Source organism: Vigna radiata, chromosome 5, assembly GCF_000741045.1.
Source record: "Vigna radiata var. radiata cultivar VC1973A chromosome 5, Vradiata_ver6, whole genome shotgun sequence".
Taxonomy (NCBI): domain Eukaryota; kingdom Viridiplantae; phylum Streptophyta; class Magnoliopsida; order Fabales; family Fabaceae; genus Vigna; species Vigna radiata.
This window is the reverse complement of record NC_028355.1, coordinates 2,286,408-2,301,874: the sequence shown is the minus strand read 5'-3', so window position 1 is coordinate 2,301,874 and position 15,467 is coordinate 2,286,408. Positions and strand designations below refer to the sequence as shown.

The following is a 15,467-nucleotide window of genomic DNA, read 5'->3' as shown; positions in this document are numbered from 1 at the left end:
AGGAGTAAAGTTAAACTTATATAAATGTGACGTCAAATGAATGTATCTTAGTTATATAAAGTACACTATATGATACCAAATCTAATTCTTATTTTTTTTTTTAAATGCACTATCTTAAATTATAGTTCCTCCCACTAAAATTCTAATGACAGTGGAGTTTTTTTTGGGAGGAAGATGTTGTGATCCTTTTAAAATTATGTATTTTCAGAATTTATGAAAATTAAATAAGGTAACTTTTTAATTTTTTATAAAATACGGTTATTTAATATTGATCAATAGTAAAATATAAAATTATATATAATAAAAAAAATTATTAAGATAATTTTTTATTTATTTATCATTCTTCTTCATCTTCCACCGTTTTTACACGCTGCTTCACTTATCTCTTGAGTATTTTGTATAGTGAGTTTTACGAAAAATTATTTGTAACGTGTTTTTTTTTTCAAGTTTTGCATATTAGTGTTTGTTTGGTGTTATCTTGTGAACAAATATTAAACTCTTTTCTCTCAAAAATTTTATTTCTAATTTCATTCTTTTCTTTACTTCCATTACTTTATTTGTCACTATTATTTATTTCATTTTTTGTCTGCTCATTTCATTCTTGAGATTTATTTTATTTTTTTCTCAGAGTTTATGATTTTTCATTTCAAGTTTTATTTTAGTTAAATAGTTGGATATGGCTTTTATATTTTTCTTACAAGGGATGAACGAAAGATCTTTTGAAATGAAGCAAGTAAGGTTTTTAAGAGTTTTCAATAATAATATCTTTAAAAATATAATTAGTTCGATATATATATATATATATATATATATATATATATATATTTGTTTATATATATTTATACTATAAAAGGAAGGAATGGGATGAAGGGATAAGTGAAGAAGAATAGCCATAGATTTGATGTTTTTGGTAGCAATGGTTTTAGTTTCCATTTCATTTTGAAAACTTTTTGGGTATGAAAAAATTGAGTGAGTTTTGTCCTCTTGTGTTAATGTCTGTGCTACTAACATTATGGGTCAGAGCTATCATTCATTTATTAATTCATTTATTCATTTTTCTTATTCATCTTTGAGAAAAGATAAATATAAAAAACGTATCTCTTGTTCCACGTTGAAATTATAAACTCAATATCTCAAAGTGAAATCTACCTTTTACATTAGTCTTTAAAGTAAAAGTTTTTTATCTCTTAAATAAATTTTAAAAATGTTTGGTATCTGAATTTTAAAACTCAATAAAGTTCAATTATATTAAACTATATTTTTAAGATCGTTTTATCTTATGTATTAAATAAATATAAAATGTATCATCAAGCTCTTACAGAGCAGCAGAGTTGAAATTTGATTATTGATACTTGTCAGAGGAAAAGATAAGATATTTAAACAAAAATCCATGCTTGAATTATGACCACACAAGTTGTTGGTGGTGAAAATTTGTTAGATAAATAGAGTCAGCTGTTACTCATACGTTTGCATATCAGTTAGCAGAACATTAGAGTAACATGGCTTCCTTAGTAAGAGTCTTCTCAAGCTTCTTTCTAGCAGTTTTACTGTCTCTCACAGTTCAAATCCTTTTCTTCTCACCCATTGATCCACTTTTGCTTGATCTAAAACCTTCCACAACAACCGGAGACAACAAATTACAGGTGAAAAGTTGATATACTTGTAACGTGGTTTTGCTATAGAGTTGAAGAATCAGTATATTTACTTGCTGTGTTTCTGTTTTTTGGACAGAACATCATTAAACTTGGAGATGGACATGTGAAGGAACCAGAAGATCTTTGTGTGGATAAAGAAGGGACTATGTATACTGCTACTCGAGATGGTTGGATCAAACGAATGCACAGAAATGGAAATTGGGAGAATTGGAAGCATATCGGTGGTGATACCTTGATAGGAGTCACCGAATCTAAAGAAGGTGGTATCATTGTTTGCGACTCTGCCAGGGTAAGAAAAACTGAAAAATTGTTCTCAAAAAACAAAAAATATATCTTTAACGACTTTTTTTAATAACTTTTTTACAACTATTCATATAATAGTATATAATAGTTTATAATTGATTTGTTTTAAATATATAAATTAATAATAAAATAGTGATACTGTTAAAATGTCATATTCTGTTCTAAAAACATGTTCTGTGTTTTGGGAACATTCTCAAAATTATGATTTTCAGGGTTTGCTGAGGGTTAGAGAAGATGGTATCAGTGTTCTCACTTCAGAAGCTAATGATGGTTCTAAAATAAGGTTAGTTCCACAAATTCATGTTTTATTTTCAGATTGGTTTGTTCTGTTACTATCCCAGAATTTATTGCATGGTTACTATTTCTATGTCTTCAATGTTTTCGTTTTTGTCTTTTCTATATGCTAACTCATTACTCAGAAGTGATTTTCAAAAGGACAAAGTACAAAAAAAAATAAAACTCCACGTGGTTATTGTGTTTGCATTCATGTACCTAAATTTAGTAAACTATCAATCATTTACATGTTGTCGTGTTTTTTAATTTTAAATAAAATTATTTAAAATATAAATTTAGATAAAAACATACATTTAATCTCTTAAATTATTCAATGAAATATCAATGTAAGTAAATCTAATCTCTTAAAAAAATAAATTTAAATGGGTTATATCAAGATATAATTCTTTTTAAGAAAAATTAATCTTTTATGAAATAATTTCAATTTTATTGATATAAAAGAATTAAAAATATATCAAGTTAAATTTTAAATAATTATTACGTGAATAATATGTTAACCTTCAATCTTAAGAACAGGTCTATTTTGATAAAGGAAAAAGGTTTTTTATAATTTCTTTTAACAAACGTATATATATATTAGTTTATAATTAGTTTATTTTAAATATTTTTTTAAACATAAATTTAAACATACTAATAATAAAATATTAGATATATCTAGTTGTAAAAAATTTGGTAAAAAAATAAATAAATTCGTAAATGTTAGTGAAAGAAAATGACCTAAAACAGACAAATAGCAGTGTAAGGTTAGAATGCTGAAGAGTGGGACCAACATATGAAAGCGAATCTGCGTATCCATTTCAGGACCACCCAATGACATGTCCATCTTTAATAGGAATAATGAGTGAACAAAAACCTAAGTATAAAGAAAAAATAAATTTTTATTTGATACATTAATTATCATTTGACAACTCTTTATAAAGGTAAAATTATGTTAATAAAAATAAAATTTTATACTTTTAAAAAAAAAGGAAAAAATTTCTAAAAAATAATAACAAATAGAAATGAAAAAAAAATTCAATGTGAAAATATCATTGTCCAAATATAAATATTTGATAAAGGTTTAATTTATACTGTCAAAAAAAAAATTATGAAATTAATAGAGCTCTTACTATATAATTTAATGCTTAACTTAGTCTCACAATCATCTTAAACATTTTTCAACCTCGAATTAAATATTTATAAATAGTTTAATAGAAATTTTGACAGTGATAGTAATAACTTTAAAGAACTTAATGGTCAAGTTTCTAAGGTGAAAAAAAAAATAGTGATTAATTAAAATATATCGTTATGCATCTTCCTAATAACTCCTATAGCTTTTGAATTTCTTTTTATTTTCTCATTCACGATTAATATTTTAGTTTCATATGTATTAAAATGATTTTTATCATGATGTAGAGATGTAATAAATAAAATCAACCATCAAAATGACACATTGAAGAAATAATAAATGGTGGAAAACGAAATGGTAATGTTATTAATGTAAAGGTTTAAACCTTTTTTTGCTCCCTAAGTTATGAGCGCATGTTCAGTTTAGTTTTCGCTCTTAAAAATGTAATCCTTTGATTTCTAAGTTATACAAAATGTATCAAATGAGTACTTTTTTGATGTTCATGGTCAAAGTACAAAGAACAATCTAAAGTGTTGTTATTATTAAGAAACAAATCAGAGCAATCTAAAGATGTAGCAGTTAGTAAGAAACAACCAAAAACAGTATTTCAAGTCAAAAAAATGACTCATTTGATATATTTTTTATAACTTAGGGACCAAAGATTTACATTTTTAAAAACGGGAACTAAACTGAACATCCTTTTATAACTTAGGGACCAAAATGAGGTTTAAACCTAATGTAAAAGTCGTAGTTGAAGAAACAGAATGTTTAACACCAGAAACACGTAGTATCCCGACAAAACGTCAAAAACTTCAATAATTACTTATCAAAGTTCATGTATCTAATGGTGATTATCAAACTTCAATTATTATTATTATTATTATTATTATTATTATTATTATTATTATTATTATTATTATTATTATGTTAATAATAATGGTGATTATCTGTACTTGAACCAAGTCACTAAAAAGCTAAATGCATTAACATGGACGGTTTGATTTGAGGTTGTCTTATATTCAGACATATTTAGTTTATTGAATGTACTAAATAATTAAAAGTTAAAGTATATGTTTTTATGAATGCTTAACTAAATTATAAAATATTATAAGTATCATTAGTAATTTAATTTAGTAGCCACAATCTGATAGTCTGATTGTTTAAGCATATTCTGGGAAAAGTAAAAGTTTGAAGGTTTTGTAGAAGTAAGAATTATAATTAAGGTTGAAATGAATATGGGATGGAATAACCAGGTTTGCAGATGATGCAATAGAAGACTGGGATGGGAATGTGTATTTCAGCATTGTGAGTACGAAATTTGATATGCATCATTGGCATCTGGATTTCTTAGAGGCAAGACCTCACGGACAACTTTTCAAGTACACTGCAAAATCCAACGAATCTGTTCTTCTTCTCGATAATCTTGCCTTTGCTAATGGAGTTGCACTCTCCAAAGACCAAGATTTTCTTTTGATCTGTGAAACTTGGAGGTATACCACTCTATACTTCTTTCACTTTCTTCTGTTATCTGTAACTTTGTTTTGTCTGATGTTATAAAGTGTTGTGTGAATCAGATATAGGTGTCTGAGGTATTGGTTAAAAGGAGAAAAGAAAGGCAAAACAGATATTTTCGTAGAAAACCTTCCTGGTGCACCTGATAATATCAATCTTGCTCCTGATGGATCCTTCTGGATCGGTTTGATTCAGGTATTATTATTATTGCTATTAAGTTGTTTTCTTAGTGTTAAAATTGATGTTTAATAACTAAAAAGATTATGTAACAGTTGAATTCTGAAAGGCTGGAGTTTATGTACAAGTACAAGATAACGAAGCATCTGCTAGCTGCATCTCCAAGACTGTTTAACTTTGTGGCTGATCTGAAGAGAAGAGCAAGGGTGGTGAATGTGGGAACTGATGGGAAGATAATTAGGAAGTTTGAAGATGGTGATGGGAAGGTCATTAATTTTGTCACTTCAGCTTTGGAGTTTGAGGAGCATCTTTACTTGGGTAGTCTTAGTTCAAACTTTGTTGGAAAATTACCACTGCATGCTGCATAGAATGGATGCAAAAGAATCATCATCTCCTTATATGTATTATGCAGAGACTAAGCATATAGGGTAGATAGATATTCATGATAAGCTCTCCATGTCTTTTCTTTTAGTTTCATTCTTAAATCTTTTCAAACTTTAAACATTCATTCGTTCAAGGATCTGATTACAAAAGTAGTTTAGAGACCTCATTACAATTATTTTCATGAAATTTCAAATTATATCACTGTAGAGTTTTTATCAACTAATTAATTAAGCATAAACATCAGCCTGTCAAACTATTGGAAGATGATGCTTCAAGGAAAAAACTATAACCGTGTTTTCTTTTCGGCCATTAGAATGGAGTTTTCTATCATTTTCAAATGATTAACTAGGTATGTCAGTTTATTTTTTTTCCCTGTAGATAGCTTAAGAGACTGACATGTTCTTTATTCAACACACTAATAATATAATGAATAAATACATAAAAATCATAAAAATATTACAAGAAATGAACATTGACCTACTACATGTTCTTTATTCAGTTATTTTTTAATTTATTTTATATATTTATTATAATTAAATCAAAATATATTTTATTTTTAAATTTATTTTATATATTTATTGTAATTAAATCAAAATATATCCACTCAACTCAATTTTTATAATAATAATAACACCAAATAATTGTTAAAAACTAAAATATCGATGTATTTGACAAACAAATAAATTATATATTCAAACATTATTTAACTACGTGTTTTAAAAATAACAAATTATCAACCAATATAATTAGTAATAAATAATTATAATAAAGAACTAATAAAATAGTATTGCTAATAGATTAAAGTTAACTTACCTCCTAGTTCGAACCATTTAACCTATTAATCTGGATTTAGTTTGATCCAAATTTTAAAAAGTTAAATTTTTTCTAACCCAATATGAATATTTTATGCCTCACATGTGCAACCCATTGATACTTCTAACTACAAGACTATTTTCCTTGACAAGGATCTGCTCCAACAAAAACACTGCACCAATATGAGACAGAAACTATTCAAACAATACTAACTGATTTATAGAAGCCGAAATTTGCACTTGATATTATGCCACTAAAATCTGAAAACTTTAATAGCTAGTATCTACAGAAGTAAATTTACTGCATCCTCATCCTCTTTTCGGTTCTTGAATGCTTCTTTGTGTCATTTAACTGCTCCCCTTTTGTTTTCCTACTATTAACGAATTCAGAGAAGGATGGTATTTGTGGCAAGTTGGTATTATTAAACGAACAGCTTTCCATTGGCACAATACATGGAGAAGTTTCTGATCTAGCATTGCCAGAGTATTCATTGCTGGTATCTTCTGCACAAGGATCTAAAGTAGGTGGCGGTTTGAAGGGCTGTTCAGCTGGCGTAAGGGACTGTTCAGCTTCAGCAGAAGCATTAATTGCACAAAGTCGGTTCATCAATTCGCTGGAGGTGGCAGTCGTCAGCCATCTTACAGTACTTGCCACTTGCGAATAATAGAATGATTTACCAGCCTTGCCATACTTCTTGTAGCATTCATCTTCAAGGAAAGATGCTGACGTATCCACTTCAATCCTGAACAAATGTGATAAAAGAATCAGCTGTCGTTGCTTTAATTTAGCTGTGACATAATTTAAGGTGAATTTATCATCATGTCTGTGGTTGTCATTGTCATTATATTATGGTTAAAGATTTAGTTTTGCTGTTTAAATAATACAACTAGTAATGTCATCTATGAACAAGGTGCTGCTGCATGTCAAATAAGTGGGACACTTGTTATAGCAAAAACACATTGAGCAACTGATGGGTGTGTTTTTCTGTTGTGGAAGAGGGAGTGGGACAACAGAACAAATACTCAAATTGATGAAGCTAAGCATACTTGAAGTCGTCAAGCCGTTGGTGAACCTGTTTAAGAGCATTTTGTAACCTTTGCCTGCTTGATACTCGCATTGGATCCGAAATAGCATTCTTGTCACCTTTGTTGTTCTGTTATCAAATTAGATGAGTCGGTATAATAATGTATTTTTATTGATTTTAGCAGTAATAATGAACTTCGGAAAAAAAAAAAAAAAGAGGCAGATACTACAAAACAACTGTATTGTCTTTCCCGATACAGATTGCTTATAAGAACAGTTTCTGCAATGTTACCACCCAAAGGTGCTAACTATGGAGAATCTACGTTTTTTAACCAACAACGTGGAATAATCCAATAAAGATAAACCTGTTTATAAGTGTTATTATTTCTATAGAAGTTTTCTTCTGCCCGTTGTAACATAGCAAGCTTTTCATTTACTCCCAATTTGGATTGAAGCTTTGACCTGGTTAGGTTGTTGATAACCTCATTATCATCTGCAAGCGAAAATTCACCCGCATAAATTATGGTCTAATAAACACTTGATCTCCCCAAAAGTAAAAACACAGGCAACCAAAATAAGTTCTACCTTCTGAATCAGATATATCTTCCTCTGATCCACTTGCTTCCTCTCCACGATTCCAGAATTCAGATAACTGTTCTCCAGTAGTAGTTGCGGCACTGGAACTGAAAAATTAAATTTGTCAATAAATAAGAAACTAGATATCATTTAACTGGATTAGTTAATATAGTAGAAGGCAATCATCATCAGACCAATAATGAAATACACAAGAATAACCGTAAAGTGTAACTAACAAGTCAGAGCATACAATCCTTATGTTGGACCAAACTACTCAATAATCAATTGTTTTAATTCCATTGCTTTCTTTTCTTTTCATGTTTATGGGCCAATTCAAGAGAGGAAAGTCCCACGGTATTCACACTAAAATGACACAAATTTAAGTCAAGCTGTATTAAAGTTCCATCGTTATACCCATATGGTCATATCTGATATCTTTATGTCAAATGAAGTAAGAAAACTAAGCATAGCCTGCATGACACACCTACCATTCATAAATTTTCCTAGCAAAAAAGTAACTGCTCTACATATTCACAGAATCTGTTTTCAGTTTATCAACTTCAAGTTCAATTCCAAATGCATGAGGGTTCTTTACTGATGAATAGTACCTGGTTATAAAAACTCGAGATGAACCATTTTTACGATGCAGAGCACAAACAGTTTTGAGATCCTCCAAACATCGGGAAACTAAGTTTGCATGTCTGCAGGCATCACATGTTTTTCCACATAGTGATGCAGTTACCTGCTTATAACAATTAAAGTTAATAATCCACTCAGGTTAACATGAAGCATGCCACAGATATTTCATTACCTCTTCCCCAAAACTCTCAAGAATTCTTTTCCTGCGGCATCCAGATCCTTCACAGTATTCAACTATCTACAGGCAGTTACAAATATATTCCATTACGTAAGTATATAACGGCAAGGTGCAGAGATACTGTGTTAAAAAAAATCACCCAGAGACTAGATGTCACCTGATTGAAAGCAATCAGGGATATTTTGGATGACTCTTCCTGTGAACTAGATGACTTCTTGCTCCCTGATTTACTTAATATAAATTCCTGATACAGATTATAATTTAAGAAAACAGGTATAGTACAAAAAGAAGAGTAAAGTCTCTAGTAAGCCAACCATTCTTTTGCGATCGTCTATCCCATAGTACAAAAGACTTCTAGATGGCAATTGATCACGACCAGCTCGGCCGGACTCTTGATAGAATGCTTCCATTGACTTGGGAATATTGAAATGGCAAACAATTCTGACATCCTTTCTATCAATGCCCTGTAAATTTGATCTCAAGTTATAACCAGCAAAGCACAAGTATAATAAATAAAGATTACAATATTAAAACATCAAAATTTTTTAATCAAACCAATAGTAAAACACCACTTACCATTCTGAATGAAGACCAAAGGCTCAGTAACTACATGCAACAGCACAGCTCCATGCAAAGATTAGGAAGAATGGAAAGAAATATATCACAACCTCAAATAAATCAAAAGCTATTTGCATCATACTCAGATCAGAAAAGGATGTAGATATATTTTAACGCAAGTGAAAATCTTCAACTCAGATTTCTAATCACATTTTTTGTTCCTCACACTTTGACCCATTCTGCTACACATTGTAAGAAAACAATATTGATTTTAGTAATTTATTGTATTTTAATCTATCAATATTATTTTCAATCTCTGTACAGGCCCAATCAACATTGGACTAAGGAATGATGAAAGAATAGTTAACAGCATGCTTGCGCACCATCATGGCTCCATGGCCCTTGGTCTCTACAAAAGTCCCATCACAGGGCATTTTAGCTTGGTAGATGTCGCACCAAGTATCATGCCAGAAATCATTGTAATCCGTAGATCTTATGGCCACTACTATGAACAGGGCCACAAAATTCATCAACCCCCCACAGCAAACACCAACATGTAATGGCATGCTTCAAAGAAATAATTGCATGAGATACAAACATAAAAAGGGAAAACCATACCCAAAAGCCACTGTGGCAACAATAACTTTTATCTTAGAAGAAATCCAATCATCTAACACCGAAGTTCGCATTTTATTATTCAATCCTGCATGATAAGCTGAAAAGACCCAAAATAAAATATACTATGTGAACTAATAGGTGTAGAAAATCAATTAGTAAAGGCAGAAAAATATGTAAAAGAGGGAGTACCAGCACATGAAATACCATTTTGGGATAGATTACTTGATAAGTCATCACACATTGAACGTTCAAGGCAATACACTATTGCACAGACATCTCCCAGAGATTTGAGTGTATTAGATAAATCAGCACAAGCATCATCCAATAGATCTTTGTATCTAACTGTATAATCAAGAATTGAAGTCACATTTGTTTGAGTAAATTATAAGCTTCATCTCATGCAAAATCAACATCTAGAGAAACAGAATTCATGCAGTAACTTGAATGTTTAAAATAGCCAAAATGGAATAGCATGTTCTTTTGCTTTCTTCTATCTTCTGTAATTGTATCTTCATTATTAAGAGGAGCATAGACAAACACTTATGTACTGTGTGGATTGATTTATTACTTATTGCACCAGTCACATTACATGTCACACGGGACAATCATATTTCACCATTACTAGCATAGAAATTATGTCACAAAAGTTTAATTGATTTCAGATATGAATCATTCAGCAAAGCAGAACTGACCTTCATAATATATATTTGGACGATTAAATGAAGACTTGAGTATTAATGGATTTTGCATCCGCAAGGATTCAACTACATCCTTCTGAACCCTACAGAAAAAGAACATCCAGGGAATCAATGCCGCATGTCATTCTCATTTGTCTCCCCTCAACACATAAAAATGTTAGATCAGAACAAAAGAGAATGCGTGCACCAAAAATATAACCCAGAATGTGCAATGATCATTGTGGTAAGCAGGGGACTTGACAGAACAAGCCAAAAATTATTTGGTCATTAAATAATAGGAAAAAATTCTTCCATAATACAAAATATACTGGAGGTTCCTAGATTTATATATTTACACAAGCTAGGATAAGTTTATACAAGGTGTAAAATTTAGTTAAATTATGCCTTCAATAACCTTTTATAGAATGCAAATTTATTTGTTCTGTTCATACACTCTGTAGTGATCATGCTCTTAAATATCTCTACCATTCTTCTATTCCTCATAGTTAATTTGGTTCAAACAGTTGCTTAAAGAATTGAGATTTGGGGATGCTACACAGATGATTGTTTGTGATAACCAAGTTACTCTTCATATTGACTCAAATCTACTATTTCAAAGGTAGATTACCACTTCATCCGAGATAGATTACCACTTCATCCGAGAAAAGGTTTTGTCTAGAGACATTACCACTCAATTCATTAATTCCAATGATCAAATGGTTAATATCTTCATCAAATCACTTTAGGGCCCAAGGATGGACTATATATGTAACAAGTTTGGTGCATAAGATTTATATGCTCCAACTTGAAGAGAAGTGTTAGATGTATTTTGTACCTAAATACGTATACATGTTCCTTAGTGGTGCTTATACACACAAGGGGACTTTTTCACAAGAATGCATTCGATTTCCCTCGACATTAATCAATCCAACCGCTGAATTTCATATTCTTATCAATTAAATTAAATCATACATCAAAATACAAAATTTCATACAATTTCAAAATTATTTAAAAGGTTATAACGTCACTTAATGGATAATATTCTATTTAAAAATATGTAAAATTTTATTATTAGATAACATATCTATACAAATTTTAAATCATATGAAATATCATAAACATGATCATTAAGATAGAAAACTTCATCGGTTGGATCAACTACATTTGTATTCAATGAAAAGTTATTGGAGGTTTGATTTTGACTAAGTTTTACACTTGGTGTAAACAGATAGTAACTCTCTTTCATCTATCTTACTTATAGGAGAATAGCAATTGCAAAACCATGTGAAAATTGACAAATTAATGTTCAAAAGAATATACAAGCTTGCAAAAGCATAAGCTTGAATATAAAATGCAAATACGAACAAATTAAGACATGACAAAATAAAAAGCAAATCATATTAAAGAAATTAAATTAAGAAGACTCACTTTGGCGCAGCGGTAGCAGTCAAAGCTAATATTGGTACATCTGGTAAGTGGCTTCTCAAAGATGAAAGCTTACGGTAGCTAGGTCTGCTCCAAAATAGGGAAGGAAAAGAGAATTGTGTATCATGATAATAAATTCTAATCTATATGCATATATGGGAAATTAAACATAGACACCCCAAAATTAATCAAATCTTCAGATATTGGATAAAGAAAATCCAAAAGGCAAAGATAATTGAAACATTAATGGAGTTCAGCTGGAACCTATTGAGCACAATCAGGCACTTACCAAATTAATGTTATAAGTTTAGCACTAGGATAAAAGTAAATATAAAAATCTTTCATTTATACATGTGAACAGAGAAGAGAGGATGAATCTAATTAGGCAAGGCACTACAAAAATATTAACTACATAAAATTTATTGTCTTAGCAGAAAGAAACATATGGGTCCTATAAGATAATCATGAAAGAATTCTACCATGACAACAAACTCCAATTGCCTTGTTGCAGAAAGCAGAATGTATGACAAACCTGAAATCGTGACCCCAACTTGAGATGCAATGTGCCTGAAAATTTTGCACAAGCGAAATTACTAAGAAACCAAGTAAATTCCTGTAGATAAAAAATTTGAAATGGTCTTCCCAGCTCACACCTCATCTATGGCAATGAGATTTAGCAGCCCCCTAGTATAAATCTTTGTGAGCTTTGACATAAACCCTGGTGTTGCTATTAACTCTGGAGTCACATATAGCAGCCTTGTAGAAGGTTTTCCAGAATCAAGGTCCTCGTGAATCTTAAATCATAAAAGGTAAAAATCACTTTCCTGAATCAATAACACTAGGGAACACTGAGGAATTGGACACATATGGACTTAGCTCCTCTAAACTCTAACGTGAAGAGATTAGTAAAAAAAGTAGGTTTTATGTAACACAGATTTCAATTATAACATTTTCATAAATATAAATTGATAGATAATTTCTCACTTTACACACGATAAGAACTTTGGTATCATGGGGTGCCTAAGTCCCAACATGGAGAGGACTTTTGAGGGTGAGTTTCCCAAGTGTTTGGATACTTATCAATATCTCTTTACGTTAAAGGGGCTAAAGTTATTACACATGCATATATATTAATTTGGCATGGATTCTTTCCCTTTCCCCAAACAAAAAAATACATTTATATACAGACAAAGACACTATTCATGTTAAATAGAAGTACCAAACTAATTCCAATGTAAACAACTCCACGATCTGGAAAATATTATTGAGATTATTGTAATTGTTATATTAACTAACTTCTGTTTCACTTCGATATGTGTAGATATATTATTACAGTAAAGATGGCGATGAGCCTTGATGTAATAATAAAGTTACTTCCTTTTAAGGTGATAGAATCAGTCATGATTGAAATCCTGGTATCAGTCACACTGCACTGCTTCCAAGGCGAGACAGCTTACATCTAAACCAGACCCCACTATGTTTGATTGTCGTCACATTGCCTATCATAAAAAGTCAGCATTTTAACAACTTACTCACCTTTACTTTAGCATCCGCTGTTTTTGTTGAGGAGAGAAAATCTGCTGCAATCCCTTTCTCTTTCAGTGCCATTACTTGGTTTTCCTAACTTGCAGAAAGGGAAAAAAATCAGCCAAAACAAACTCTAAACTCAGGAAATCAATATTTCTGAAAATCAAGTGAATTACCAAAAGATGCCTACCATTAAGGCTGTAGAACAAAAGTCAGACATCACAGTAGTATCCTAGCATAAAAAATTGTGTGAATTACCAAGCAGCAACAAGCACAGCTAAAGACACAACATGTACACAAGAAGAAAGTCATCCACCTATTAAAGGAGATACAACGAGCACAATTCCTGGTTTTGCCAATGCAGGGATCTGATAACACATTGACTTGCCTCCCCCAGTTGGCATAAGACAAAAACAATCCTTTCCTGCATAAAGAGTCCAAAATCAATGGAAAATTCCAACTCAAGTTACCATTCTTAAGCAAAGAGTCACTTTTAGTATAAAAAAACAGGACTTGAATTGAAACCGTTACTTTTCACTAATCAACAGTCTATGAGGCACCAATTACTAAAAAAAAACGAAGGAAAATATCATAGTTCACTTCTACGCTTGTAGAAAGGAAAGGGTGAATGCACCTGAAAGCACCGACTGAATAGCGTCCAATTGCATGCCCCTAAAATCAGGGTACCCAAAATGCCATCTTAGAAGCTTCACCAACGTTTCCTTGCTGTGCACTTCCTTCCTCTTTCTGTTCGCATTCGCGTCGCTCAGTGGCAATGTCGACTTCTTCTGCATTTCAATTCCAACCTGTCAAATAAGAAAAAAAAAAATTATCTACGAATTCTTCAGCAGAAGAATTAGGAATAAAATCCTTTGAAAGTGCAGCGAAAGTTCTCACCTTTGCGGGTTTTGCAAATTGATCGGTGCAAAGCGCGGGTTTTTCTTTCTCCCAATGGATAAAAATTGAAATTGGACGGAGACGGAATAGGTTGGTCTTTTATGACATTTGTAAAAGAGAAAAAATAGATAGTGAATTAGTTTCAGCATCCTGAAATATAAATATTGCTTAATCGATTTTAAAAAAATAGTGAAATTTAAGTTTCTACAAAGTTTTCAAATTAATTATTTTTGTAATAATTTGTTTTTAAGTCATGTCTAGCTTTTCATTAAGTATTCTGATAACAAAAATTTTCGTTAATAGTTGACATTTCTTATTACTTAAGTTAAGAACATTGTGTAATTTCATGTTCCTCCTATCATCACTTTTTGCCACTGATTTGCTAAGGGATAAATAATAAAAATAATTTAATAATTACAAACCATAATTATGTCTAGTGAACAATAATTCATTATACAATGTTAATAATAACAAGTTATATGAAATCGTTTACCTAAAACAAAGTTTAAAAACCTAAATGTAATTAGGAAAGTATTACTTTACTTTATAATATTCACATCTTTTGTAATGTGTTTGTTTGAATGGAATTCATTGTTCAAGAATATATGTGGAGACAGTCAAATCGTTTTGAAATATTTGCTAAGTCATAATTCAAGGAACTGATGAGATTTTCAATATTGGATGGTTTGCTTGGATTTAAAGTGATTTGAATGAAATATTAATTTTACCATAATACAATTAACATTTTACATAAGAAAATTTGCATGTAGTAGACATCGAAATGAGGTTAAAGATGAAGAGAAACCAAACATAATAAATGAACATGGAATCCATTATACGTGTAAACCATTTTACCGTGAATGAGGTCGAAAATAAATAGTTGTTTGAAATGAATTTTATTTTGTTATAAATGATGTATTAAATTATTAGACTATTTAATGATATATTAAATGATGTATTATTTTATTTTGTTATAAATGATGTGTTAAAGTCTAATATTTTTTTTAACACAAACAGTGGTTTTCATAAAATTGAATTATTTTAATATTTTATATTAAACCATTTAACTTGTAAAGAAATAATTAATGCCCATTTAAAAAGGT

General features: G+C 30.4%; 2 protein-coding genes across 4 annotated transcripts; one reads left to right on the top strand and one right to left on the bottom strand.

Moving 5' to 3' along the window:
• The first annotated feature begins 1,458 nt into the window (after positions 1-1,458).
• LOC106759914 (protein STRICTOSIDINE SYNTHASE-LIKE 4) lies at positions 1,459-5,634 on the top strand. Its single transcript, XM_014643299.2, has 6 exons — positions 1,459-1,643; positions 1,732-1,944; positions 2,171-2,241; positions 4,614-4,850; positions 4,935-5,067; positions 5,145-5,634. Exons 1-6 carry the CDS (start codon positions 1,500-1,502, stop codon positions 5,415-5,417), a joined length of 1,071 nt encoding a protein of 356 aa, XP_014498785.1. The 5' UTR covers positions 1,459-1,499; the 3' UTR covers positions 5,418-5,634.
• Positions 5,635-6,441: 807 nt separating this feature from the next.
• LOC106759660 (ATP-dependent DNA helicase Q-like 3) lies at positions 6,442-14,470 on the bottom strand. 3 transcript variants are annotated; one of them, XM_014642946.2, is made up of 20 exons: positions 14,365-14,470; positions 14,102-14,273; positions 13,784-13,891; positions 13,658-13,665; positions 13,477-13,560; positions 12,594-12,734; positions 12,473-12,507; positions 11,944-12,027; positions 10,531-10,619; positions 10,028-10,180; positions 9,839-9,935; positions 9,239-9,242; positions 8,977-9,126; positions 8,820-8,906; positions 8,657-8,722; positions 8,454-8,587; positions 7,855-7,952; positions 7,635-7,762; positions 7,293-7,399; positions 6,442-6,988 (listed from the first exon to the last, which is right to left on the bottom strand). In XM_014642946.2, the coding sequence occupies exons 2-20, from the start codon at positions 14,259-14,261 to the stop codon at positions 6,544-6,546; spliced, it is 2,178 nt and encodes a 725-aa protein (XP_014498432.1). In that variant the 5' UTR covers positions 14,262-14,273; positions 14,365-14,470; the 3' UTR covers positions 6,442-6,543. The 3 variants fall into 3 exon arrangements, with proteins under 3 accessions (XP_014498432.1, XP_014498433.1, XP_014498434.1); XM_014642947.2 differs by having other exon boundaries at positions 10,043-10,180; XM_014642948.2 differs by lacking the exons at positions 14,102-14,273; positions 14,365-14,470 and having other exon boundaries at positions 13,658-13,699.
• Positions 14,471-15,467: the final 997 nt, after the last annotated feature.

What these genes read in the sequence shown, in the direction of transcription:
- LOC106759660 (XM_014642946.2), bottom strand. Translation starts at nt 14,261, where the DNA reads ATGCAGAAGAAGTCGACATTGCCACTGAGCGACGCGAATGCGAACAGA. An exon ending in CAGCGGATGCTAAAGTAAAG is followed by an intron (nt 12,735 to 13,476) that starts GTGAGTAAGTTG and finishes TTATGATTTAAG; the next exon opens with ATTCACGAGGACCTTGATTC. An exon ending in ATCTCATTGCCATAGATGAG is followed by an intron (nt 12,508 to 12,593) that starts GTGTGAGCTGGG and finishes CAAAATTTTCAG; the next exon opens with GCACATTGCATCTCAAGTTG.
- LOC106759914 (XM_014643299.2), top strand. Translation starts at nt 1,500, where the DNA reads ATGGCTTCCTTAGTAAGAGTCTTCTCAAGCTTCTTTCTAGCAGTTTTA. An exon ending in CCGGAGACAACAAATTACAG is followed by an intron (nt 1,644 to 1,731) that starts GTGAAAAGTTGA and finishes TTTTTTGGACAG; the next exon opens with AACATCATTAAACTTGGAGA. An exon ending in TCTGGATCGGTTTGATTCAG is followed by an intron (nt 5,068 to 5,144) that starts GTATTATTATTA and finishes ATTATGTAACAG; the next exon opens with TTGAATTCTGAAAGGCTGGA.